Here is a 12,650-nt window from a genome sequence, read left to right on the forward strand (position 1 = left end):
CGCTCCGGATGGATGAAGATAGAAGATGCCGCTTGGATGAAGATGTCTGCTGGTCCGGATGTCCTCTTCTGCCTGGATAGGATGAAGACTTCTGCCGCTCCGGATGTCCTCTTTTGGTCCATCGGTGCCCGGCTGGGTGAACACGACTCAAGGTAGGGAGATCTTCAGGGGGGTAGTGTTAGGTTTATTTAAGGGGGGTTTGGGTTAGAGTAGGGATATGTGGGTGGTGGGTTGTAATGTTGGGGGGTGGTATTGTGTTTTTTTTACAGGCAAAAGAGCTGATTTCTTTGGGGCATGCCCCGCAAAAAGCCCTTTTAAGCCAATGAGATTGAGCTCGCATTCTATTGGCTGTTCCGATCAAAAAGCCCTTTTTGATCGGAACAGCCAATAGAATGTGAGCTCAATCTGATTGGCTGATTGGATCAGCCAATCCGATTGAACTTGAATCTGATTGGCTCATTCAATCAGCCAATCAGATTTTTCCTACCTTAATTCCGATTGGCTGATAGAATCCTATCAGCCAATCAGAATTCGAGGGACGCCATCTTGGATGACGTCATTTAAAGGAACCTTCATTCTGCGAGTAGGCATCGTGGAAGAAGGATGGATCTGTGTCGGCTAGAAAAAGATTGCTCCGCTCCTGCCGGTCCGGATGTCCTCTTCTGCCCGGATAGGTTGAAGACTTCTGCCGCTCCGGATGTCCTCTTTTGGTCCATCGGTGCCCGGCTGGGTGAACACGACTCAAGGTAGGGAGATCTTCAGGGGGGTAGTGTTAGGTTTATTTAAGGGGGGTTTGGGTTAGAGTAGGGGTATGTGGGTGGTGGGTTGTAATGTTGGGGGGTGGTATTGTGTTTTTTTTACAGGCAAAAGAGCTGATTTATTTGGGGCATGCCCCGCAAAAAGCCCTTTTTAGGGCTGGTAATAGAGCTGTTAACTTTTTAAATTTAGATTAGGGTAGGGAATTTTTTTTTATTTTGGGGGGCTTTGTTATTTTAGGGGGCTTAGAGTAGGTGTAATTAGCTTAAAATTCTTGTAATCTTTTTTTATTTTTTGTAATTTAGTGTTTTTTTTTTGTAATTTAGTTTAGTTTATTTAATTGTAGGTAATTGTAGGTAATTTATTTAATTTATTTATTGATAGTGTAGTGTTAGGTTTAATTGTAACTTAGATTAGGATTTATTTTACAGGTAATTTGGTAATTATTTTAAATAGGTAGCTATTAAATAGTTAATAACTATTTAATAGCTATTGTACCTAGTTAAAATAAATACAAAGTTGCCTGTAAAATAAATATAAATCCTAAAATAGCTACAATATAATTATTTGTTATATTGTAGCTATATTATGGTTTATTTTACAGGTAAGTATTTAGTTTTAAATAGGAAGACTTTAGTTAATAAGAGTTAATTTATTTAGATAGAATAAAATTATATTTAAGTTAGGGGGGTGTTAGGGTTAGGGTTAGACTTAGCTTTAGGGGTTAATACACTTATTATAGTAGCGGAGAGGTCCGGTCGGCAGATTAGGGGTTAATACTTTAAGTTAGGTGGCGGTGATGTTAGGGAGGGCAGATTAGGGGTTAATAATATTTATTATAGTGTTTGTGAGGCGGGAGTGCGGCGGTTTAGTGGTTAATACATTTATTAGAGTAGCGGCAACGTCCGGTCGGTAGATTAGGTGTTAATAAGTGTAGGTAAGGTAGCGGCGACATTGGGGGGGCAGATTAGGGGTTAATAAATATTATGTAGGTGTCGGCGATGTTAGGGACAGCAGATTAGGGGTACATAGGTATAATGTAGGTTGCGGCGGTGTACGTAGCGGCAGATTAGGGGTTAATAGTATAATGCAGGTGTCAGCGATAGCGGGGCGACAGATTAGGGGTTAATAAGTGTAAGGTTAGAGATGTTTAGACTCAGGGTTCATGTTAGGGTGTTAGGTGCAGATTTAGAAACTGTTTCCCCATAGGAAACAATGGGGCTGCATTAGGAGCTGAACGCTGCTTTTTTGCAGGTGTTAGGTTTTTTTTCAGCCCAAACTGCCCCATTGTTTCCTATGGGGGAATTGTGCACAAGCACGTTTTTCCAGCTAGCCGCTACCGTAAGCAACGCTGGTATTGAGGGTTGAAGTGGCGGTAAATTTGTCTCAACGCTCCCTTTTTGGAGCCTAACGCAGCCCTTCAGAGAACTCTCAATACCAGCGTTGTTTAGAAGCAGCGCTACAAAAAAAAAGCCGCGTAGCTAACGCACCCCTTTGGCCGCAAAACTCTAAATCTAGGTGATAATTTTTAAATTCTATTACACCTAGATTTAGAGTTTTGCGGCCAAAGGGGTAAATGAGCTTTCGGAAGAGTTCCTTCCTTTATCAAGTCTGAAGCAATACTGGTCAGTATTGCTTCAGACTTGATAAAGGAAGGAACTCTTCCAAAAGCTTGTCAACTTATAAATGTATAGTTGGTCCAATAAAAAAGTATCATTGCTCAATGCAATACTCATGTTATTTTGATATCTAAATCTCTGGACTAACACGGCTACTCCAAACAACATATATATATATATATATATATATATACGGTATACGGTATATATATATATATACATATATGTACTGTATATACATAAATACATACACACACACATATATATATATATATATATATATATATATATACAGTCCAAAACCCACAGCAACAAAAGTAAGTGGGAAGCGTTACGTTTTGGGGTAATTAACCCCTTCTTCAGGGTTAGTTACCCCGAAAAGTCACACATTAAACACGCTGTTGTTAAATCCAGAGAGTGACGCTTCACACTTACTTTTGTTGCTGTGGGTTTTTAGACTGCATATTCTATAAGCTGGACACCCTGGTCTATTGATTGTCTCTAAACTTAGAGTGCCCTTTCCCTAAGGATTTATATATATATATACATACATACACATTTATAATTTTGTCACTTCACTTTGTAATAAAATGTAATAGATATGTAATCATTATAACAAGATTACTATAATTTCCCAGATAAGGAGACACAGTCAGTTCACACACAAGAACATTAGTGCTTACTACATAAGTTATGGCACAGTAATTATGTGTTTAAGGTACCAGCAGTGGGACTTCATGATTTATTTGTAAGCTATGCACAATCAACCTCCAAGTAGCCTCTAAATGGTAAATATACAGTAAATAATTACTATATAATGCTGATATCTCCTGCGGAGGGAATAAATGCACTCGTGAATATAATTTTCTCAGCAGTCAGTTTCAGGAAAGCAAAGAAAAATATTCTCCACATGGGGGGCTCTACCTAATAATTTTCCTGAGACAAGAACTCTAACATTACTATCTCCTGTTTTAACGCAGTGTGAGTAGGTTTGGTGGAAACTGAAATAATTCCAAATGACTTCTTGTTGATATTTTACAAGATAATGATGAACTAAATACTGAAATCTAAAGAAACCTTTTAATATAAGATTTTATATGGCCCTTGGCCTATGACCATCTGTTGATTATTAGAAACAATGTAAACACAGCCTTTGTGTTGTGTTTATATTCTTATGTAATGTATCCTTGTTTGGGGTTACTTGCCTGAGCCACTGAAAGCAAATACAGCTGTCTGTGAATGCTGGTGAGAACCCATGGCGTTGAGTTTTGCAGAAACCTGTGGGGCTCTGGGTAAAGTATGTATCTGCCTAGGGGCCTCTTTCTAGCTGGTCAAGAGGTAAAACTTTACTATGCACTCCCTGTCATCATATGTAATGTGTTTGGAACATTCCACTGCCCAGTGTACTGAGGTACTGTAGGTGTCATACTCAGGGGTGTCACTGGGGAGACTTATATAGGCTATAGCCCTGGGTTAGTTACTGGGCAAACATCTGATTTATGCTGTGGTCATTTAACAAAAAATTCTAAGTGGTTTAATAGTAACAAAAAACAGTAAAAACAAAACAGGTATCCTTCACAGATATATCTTCAGCCGAGGAGGATAAAAGTTCTACCATACTACATCAGGCACTGGGAGAAACTATTCAGAGTATAAATAGGGATATCAGCAATGTGTTGTAGATACAGAAACTAATGAAGTAATAGATGGGTTTTCTAAACAAACCCCACAGGATCATGTTATAAATACTAACAGGGTTAAACAGGCACCTGTCAGACACATAGAACGATTTTTGAGACCATTCAAGGTACTAGGGTTCTGTCTATTACACCTAACACAGCCGAACCTTCAAATCAAGATGGTATAGTGCAGGTTTTTCCAGAGGAACAAAGGGTAAAAGGCATAGGCACAGGAAAAGAAAAAGGAGGAGCAAACTAACAACAATCAATAGAAAAGAGATATGGGTTAAGAGCAAATCATCAGAGGAACAAGTACAAAGTCACACAGTAATAAATGTATCTAGGCAGTCTCTGACACAGGAAGAAAAAAGTGTATTACAACTAGCATTATGTTTTGTACCAATGAGTGATTTTAATCTTTTTGAAATGTTAATAAATTTATTCACAAGCAGACTCTAAAAATGTTCTTCTCACGACAAGAAACTACATCCCATTCTGTTGAAATAACATGCCCCCCCCCCACAATCGTTCCACATAACATCTTTTGACTGTACTTTTGATGAAGTGAGTGACATTATGTCTTTGTTGGAATTGGAGTTAGAGTCCCATAAGGCCCTGGATGGAGATGTCAACTGTCATGTGGGCTTCAAGCCTCTCTCAGTGTTTTACCATACTAAAAATAGGGGTAATGTCTTGGAGTTATTCCATAAGAAAGTTGAGTTTGACTTGAAGACCCTACATGACAGTTTGATCACAACAAGAAAAGTGCACAACTTGACACTAGCACAAAAGAAGGCTTCCGATTCACTGCAAGCCAAAAAACACATAATTATTAAACAAGTCGATAAGGGATGCAATGTAGTGGGCAATGAACTATTAAATCCAATAATCAAGTGAAGTCGTCGTTTCGTTTCTAGACGTAATCAAAGCATGATCCACACCACAGCAGTTCATAGCAGTTGGCTTTTCATGTAAAGGCCAATTTTAATGCAGCAAACATAATTGCAAAGCATGTGGACATGCATTGGTGGCCAAACAATTTCAGTCCAAAGTTACACAGAAAATTTACAATTTGGATCATTGTACCAATTGCAGGACCAAACACGTGGTCTATCTGGTTACTTGCCAAGATTGCAACCTACAGTACGTAGGTATGACCACGAAAAAAGCTAGAGTAAGGATCAGGGAACACTTACATGACATAACTACCATTAACTCCTGCTCAGCATTGGCAGAACATTTTATTGAAAAACATGGTTGTTGTTGAGACCAATAATGGGGGGGGGGGGATTTGGATATCCTTTTGGCAAGGAAGGAGGCCTTCTGGATATTCACTTTAAGATCATGAGTCCCTAATGGCTTTAACATAGATTCTGACATTATCAATGTCTGGAATTAATTTCCAATGTACTCATTTGTGCTTTGTAGACATTTTATATTATTATGTTTGCAATACACATATATATGTTTTTTTTGTTTGTTTTTTGATCTAGGAGATAATATAAGTTACATTAAGGTCTCTCTATATATCCAAGAGGTATTTATATTTTAATGTGTAGACTAAATAGGAAAACTGGGACCCTATATATTCTCACTATTATTCATCATCATTTATTATTTGATCATTTAATTTTTCACCGGGTCTCTGATAGAAGGATATCATTGGAGATATCATATTATCATGATAAAAACAATAATATTTCCTTATTTAACTAATATAAAATCAATTTCTGATTTATAAATGAGGGTAAACTATTTGTGTAGTTTGGGTGCATAACAATGGGGTGATCTGTTAACTTTACAATGTCTTAAAAGGGAAATGAATGCTAGGGGCATCATAATAATGATTTTTAGTCACTGCTTGTTGTTGTGAAATCATTTCCGTTGCTCCGTATGCTTACTCCCTAGTTTAGTAAATTAGACATAAGTTAGTAATATTTAATTATTAGACACTCCATTGTATCCCTGTATTTGCACATTTTTGTATCCTTTGTATACTTGTACACTTTGGATAACTGAACACAAGTTACATCGTATCAAATTTTAGTACTCTCTTTTCCTCCCAGCATTGCAAGAGTTTAATGGGAGGTTTCTCTTTTGGCCCAATCAGATGCTGCCTGTGGGTATATACATGCTCCATATTATAATATAATTAGGTCACAGATGAAGGCAGGAGTCAAAATGCGTCTGATCCCTCTTTCTCCTGCATGTAGTTTTATATTTTTTGTTTACATACAGTTCCATGACTTAATAAATGTCTAAGTGCTTTGTTTTTACCTGTGCTCCGTTTTTTTTGTTTTTTTTACCTATCTGATTTATGCTGCCACATCTTTTATAATACGATGGTAACATTTTCAAGATGGCTGCCCTGATGAATATATGATACTGCCCATTAAAACAGCATATGTATAGTATAGTGGTGGACATATTAGGAAGGTTGCCGTGTTATTTGGGATGAGCTAACCTGTTGAACATGCTTGCCACCATTTAAAGTGATACTGTGCATGAGTGGAATTACTGCATGTGTGTACTGTCATGTCTTCAAGGACTAAGGTTTCAGAGGCCAGAGGGCCAAAAATGTTTTAATATCACAAAATTGGTTAAACCACCCTCTGGAACCAAGAAAATTGCCCATTTATGCTACTAGCACATAAATTAGATGTTTCGCCACCATGGTGCCACAGCACTGAGCAGTAATATATTTTTTATGCTTCTAACTAATATTTTTATCAGAGAATATTTATCTGGGCTGACATCTCTTTAGCACACCCTATACTTTCAATTGATAATGCAACTGACCTTAACATTGTTCATATCACGTTATGAGTTACGCGTTGCGCATAATCTAAAAAAAATAGTTTGACTGGAGACCTGAAGTGCTAGGGCTACAATAAATATAAAATAAAAATAACATTTTCTTCTGAGCGAAGAGCAATTATATTTAAACTATTTCTTAGTACATTTTGGCTTAGTTCCCCTTTTGGTTAGGTTTGCTTTATAGAAATGTAAATTTAAAAAAAAAATATTCAGTTTTGTAAGAGCTTGCAATATTACTTGATTTATACGTTTGCTCTTTTCAAAATACGTTATCCATTCACAAATCAATTCATATGTTGGTGTGAAATGTGGTGCAACTCTGGGGTACACACTCTAATCCAATACCAAACCCTACACTGGGTATCCATACACTTTAGAAAACAGTGCAAAATATTAACCATAGCCTACAAAGCACTCATAAACCTCAATCCCAACTATATATCCTCATTCATCTCCAAATACTCTCGATTTCTCCCATTTCTATAATTGTTTTTTTCATTCACCATCTCTAAAATATTTTTTTTACTCACCATCTCTAGAATGTTTTTTTTCATTCACCATCTCTATAATTGTTTTTTTATTCACCATCTCTAAAATATTTTTTTTACTCACCATCTCTAGAATGTTTTTTTTCATTCACCATCTCTATAATTGTTTTTTTATTCACCATCTCTATAATTGTTTTTTTATTCACCATCTCTAAAATATTTTTTCATTCACCATCTCTAAAATATTTTTTCATTCACCATCTCTATAATTGTTTTTCTTCATTCACCATCTCTATAATTGTTTTTTTTCATTCACCATCTCTATAATTGTTTTTTTATTCACCATCTCTATAATTGTTTTTTTTCATTCACCATCTCTATAATTGTTTTTTTATTCACCATCTCTATAATTGTTTTTTTTCATTCACCATCTCTAAAATATTTTTTTTACTCACCATCTCTAGAATGTTTTTTTTCATTCACCATCTCTATAATTGTTTTTTTTCATTCACCATCTCTATAATTGTTTTTTTTATTCACCATCTCTATAATTGTTTTTTTATTCACCATCTCTAAAATATTTTTTCATTCACCATCACCATCTCTATAATTGTTTTTTCATTCACCATCTCTATAATTGTTTTTTCATTCACCATCTCTATAATTGTTTTTTTTATTCACCATCTCTATAATTGTTTTTTTATTCACCATCTCTAAAATATTTTTTCATTCACCATCACCATCTCTATAATTGTTTTTTTTATTCACCATCTCTATAATTGTTTTTTTATTCACCATCTCTATAATTGTTTTTTTTATTCACCATCTCTATAATTGTTTTTTTATTCACCATCTCTAAAATATTTTTTCATTCACCATCACCATCTCTATAATTGTTTTTCTTCATTCACCATCTCTAAAACATTTTTTTCATTCACCATCACCATCTCTATAATTCTTTTTTTTTCATTCACCATCTCTAGAATAGTTTTTTCATTCACCATCTCTATAATTGTTTTTTTATTCACCATCTCTAAAATATTTTTTCATTCACCATCACCATCTCTATAATTGTTTTTCTTCATTCACCATCTCTAAAACATTTTTTTCATTCATCATCTCTATAATTGTTTTCTTTATTCACCATCTCTAAAATATTTTTTCATTTACCATCTCTGTAATTCTTTTTTTTCATTCACCATCTCTAGAATAGTTTTTTCATTCACCATCTCTAGAATTGTTTTTTTCATTCACCATCTTTAGAATTTTTTTAATTCACCATTTCTAAAATATTTTTTTCATTTACCATCTGCAGAATTGTTTGTTTCATTCACCATATTTATACTTGTTTTTTTCATTCGTCATCTCTATAATTGTTTGCCATTCACCATCTCTAGAATTGTTTTTTTCCATTCACCATATCTATAAGTGTTTTTTTCATTGACCATCTCTATAACTGTTTATTTCATTCATCATCTCTAGAAATGTTTTATTAATTCACCATCTCTAGAATTGTTTATTCATTCACCATCTCTAGAATTGTTTATTCATTCAACATTTCTACAATAGTTTTTTCATTCATCATCTCTCTAACAGGTTTTTTTTCATTCACCAATCACCATCTCTATTATTGTTTTTTTCATTCTAACTAAAATAAATCTTGAACTGCCATTTCTTGCTGCTGCAACTACAATCCGTGTTAAAAACCTAATGTCTCCGCACCCCTATCCTGCAGACTGAAAGCTCTTCGGAGCAGGGCCCTCCTCCCGTACTAATTTGTTTTTTTTTATTTATTATGTATCTGTATTTTACTACAAATATTTCTCATTGTATAACCCCCTTTAGTACCCAGCTCTACAGAATTTGGTGACGCTATACTAACAAATAATAATAAAGAAATATGGGTTAGTATTCTCATGTTTGATACTATAATAATATCTTGCTATTTATATATCATTGCATTTTTATTAATAGACATTCTGCAACGTTAAAGACACAAAAATGGCAATAATACAAATAAACTTATAGTTAAAGGGATAATAAACCCATTTTTTTTCTATTATGATTTAGATAGAACAGCAATTTTAAGCAACTTTCTAATTTTCTCCTATTATCAATTTTTCTTTGTTGTCTTGATATCTTTATTTGAAAAAGCAGGAATAAAAGCTTAGAAGGCGGTCCATTTTAGGTTCAGAACCTGGATTGCGCTTGCTGATTGGTGGCTACATTTAGCTACCAATCAGAAAGCACTACCGAGGTGCTGAACCTAAAATAGGCTGGCGCCTAAGCTTACATTCCTGATTTTCAAATAAAGGTACCAAGAGAACAAAGAAAAATTGATAATAGAGGTAAATTAGAAAGTTGCTTAAAATTGCTGCTCTATCTGAATCATGAAAGGAAAAACTTGGGTTTAGTGTCTCTTTAAGTAAGCTCCTGGTTGGAATGCATTACTGGTCATAAGCAGAACACAGACAAGTAATCAGTGGCTACGCACATATGCCCCCTGTCATTGGCTCACTGCCTGTTTTCAGCACTGGAACAGTAGTGCATTACTGGTCTGTAGATGACTTTAACTATACATGGGTAAAGAATTTAATTATTTTTTTCCCCCATTAAAGTAGAACATTTTACATATTCCTTGTCTTTGGGTATTATTGATAAAAAACAAACTCATGACCCTACAACAACAATCAATAGTTAGCCTCACCTGGAGTCTTTACGGACACAGATGACATCAGGGTTCTGATAAGATGGATTATAGTAGTGCCGTGAAGTTGGTTCAGCAGAGACCCCTTCCTTGGCCTTCTGGCGTCTGTGGACTTCTGTGGACTTCTCATTGTACTGAGCTGGGCCCTGATTAATGACACTTAACAGCTTCTTCTTCTGACTTCCTTTTGGGGACAGTTGAACGTTATACCCGATAGCATCCTGTAGTTTATCTATCTGAACATTCTTGGTTTCTAATTCCTTTTCCAGCTGCCTAATTTTATCGTCTTTCTCTTGGAGCTCTTTCCATCTCTGCTTGAGCTCCTCCTCTAACAGTAGCACGGTCTCCTGGAGTTTGCTGAAGGCCCCAGAGGAATGTTCTCTCCTTCTTAAAGAGAGACAGCTGTCCTCTCTTCTAGGGGCCCTGATAGTTCCATTTCCCATACTGTTCTGGTTGAACATCCCTGATGCCAGAAAAGATGCTCTGAGTCAAAAATGCTATTTACTATTCCAATCCTCTCATGATCTGCTTTTTTTTGTTAGAATTGTGTTTTAACACAGTTTTCATTGTTTAATTTCTCCTCTGTACATGACCTACAAGTAATACAAGAGGAAAATAATGATTAGGTACAGAAAATAAATGCTATGTGCTGAAGTCATTTACTGTTGTTGTGAATTTAACAGTGACTCAGAGTACCAGAACATTTAAAGTTTAACAGCAATATTAAAAAATATTATACACTAAAACTATTGAACAATAACAGAAAATGTGGGTTCAAATAATATTTTAAATAACTTAAGTACAAAAGAAAAACAAATTGTAACCATGTAAAAAGGACATGAAATTAAAAATTACAATTCTATGATTTATATAAAAAGTAGAACTTTCAACAACTTTCCAATTTACTTCCATTGCCCTATTTGTTAAACATATTGTTTCAAACACTGCTACAATAGAGTGCTGAAGACACAAGCAGGGGCGGAACTACAGGGGGTGCAGAGGTCGCAACTGCGACTGGGCCCCTGAGGGTGGGGGCCCAGCTAAAAAAAATAATCTTTTTTTTCCAATAAAAAAACGTTGACCTGCCACTGCCTGCACTGATATCGTGTGAGTGTGACATGATGCCTCACTAGTGTCTCTGACTACAGGGTTTACTGTTTCTGTTTTACCCATTGTGTTTATGTGTGTGTTTGTGTATATATGTATGTGACTGAGTGTGTATTTATGCATGTATGTGTGTGTGTATGTATGTGACTGTGTGTGTATTTATGCATGTATGTGTGTGTGTATGTTTGTAGAACCAGCAAATTACAGACCTTGTTACTACAGCATGGGGGGGCGGGGGGTAAACAGTGTCACTATACAGTACCACTATATACAGTACGGGGGGCTGGACCATGGTCACTTTATAAAGTACTGGGGCGGGTAGGGTCAGGCCAGCCATCTCACCGGCAGATTACAGACTGTGTTATTGACTCACTATATACATTACTGGTGGGTTGAACAGTGTCACTATATACAGTAATAGGGGGTCAGACCATCTCACAGACTGTGGGCACAGGGTACCTCCTTTTAAATGTAAAAAAAAAAGAGATATGTATCAAATTCAACTTTTTTTGGTGGGGCGGGGGCTTCTTAGATTCGTGCACCTGGGCCCTGTGGTTTCTAGTTATGCCTCTAGACACAAGCATACCTAAGTATGCTGTTCAATAAAGAATTCCAATAGAATGAAGTACATTTTACTAAAGGAGTCAACAGGAAATTTGTATGAAATTGCATGTTCAAAGCATGAAAGTTACATTTTGACTTTGGGATCCCTTTAAGCATTTCTTTATACATGCAAAGTATTTATCAGCATTTAAGCACTGAACTGTAAACATACAAAATAAATATTTTGGGGTCAATTTATCAAGCTCTTTATGGAGCTTGATGCCCCTTGTTTCTGTTGAGCCTTCAGGCTCGCCGGAAACAGAAGTTATGAAGCAGCGGTCTAAAGATCGCTGCTCCTTAACCTGTCCGCCTGCTCTGAGGCTGCAGACAGAAATTAACCCGATCGAATGTCTGCTCGCACATTAATAAATTGACCCCCTGGACTGCGTTTTAAACTTTCACTTTTATTCAACGTTTCTAAAACAGACCACTTGAAAGTCATGTTGACTATGCTTATCTCACTTATGTTTGGCCAAAGAGGACTAACTCTAAATAAGGTTGTACACTGCTCTAAGTAATCACTGTGTAGTATGTAGCCAAGTCAACCAATTTCTAGAAAGCTTGGTACAAGGTTTACAGCAAAGTTAAATGGGCTGTTCTGACTCTGATCTTTCACATATTATTATTCACAGATTTACAAATATATAAATACACAAAAAGTGCACATGTATAAATTCACACACATGCACATGTACACATGCAATAACACACACTCACATACATAGACACACATGCATGCATTCACACACAGACACATTCACTTAGATACACATACAGAGACATATATATGTGCAGAGACACACATACACTTGAGCTAACACACACATATGCACTAACACACAAACACGTGCATACACACTAATATACACTTACG

At 35.9% G+C, this 12,650-nt stretch overlaps 1 protein-coding gene across 1 annotated transcript in view; it reads right to left on the minus strand.

The window, feature by feature from the left end:
- Positions 1-12,650, minus strand: part of LOC128639819 (cGMP-dependent protein kinase 2-like) — a 340,069-nt gene that overhangs the window by 111,825 nt on the left and 215,594 nt on the right. Inside the window, exon 2 of the mRNA XM_053692014.1 lies at positions 10,067-10,659. Within this exon, the coding sequence (XP_053547989.1) occupies positions 10,067-10,527 (461 nt within the window). The 5' untranslated portion in view covers positions 10,528-10,659. The remainder of the gene's footprint in view (positions 1-10,066; positions 10,660-12,650) is intronic.

The sequence above is a fragment of the Bombina bombina genome, chromosome 9, assembly GCF_027579735.1.
Source record: "Bombina bombina isolate aBomBom1 chromosome 9, aBomBom1.pri, whole genome shotgun sequence".
Taxonomy (NCBI): domain Eukaryota; kingdom Metazoa; phylum Chordata; class Amphibia; order Anura; family Bombinatoridae; genus Bombina; species Bombina bombina.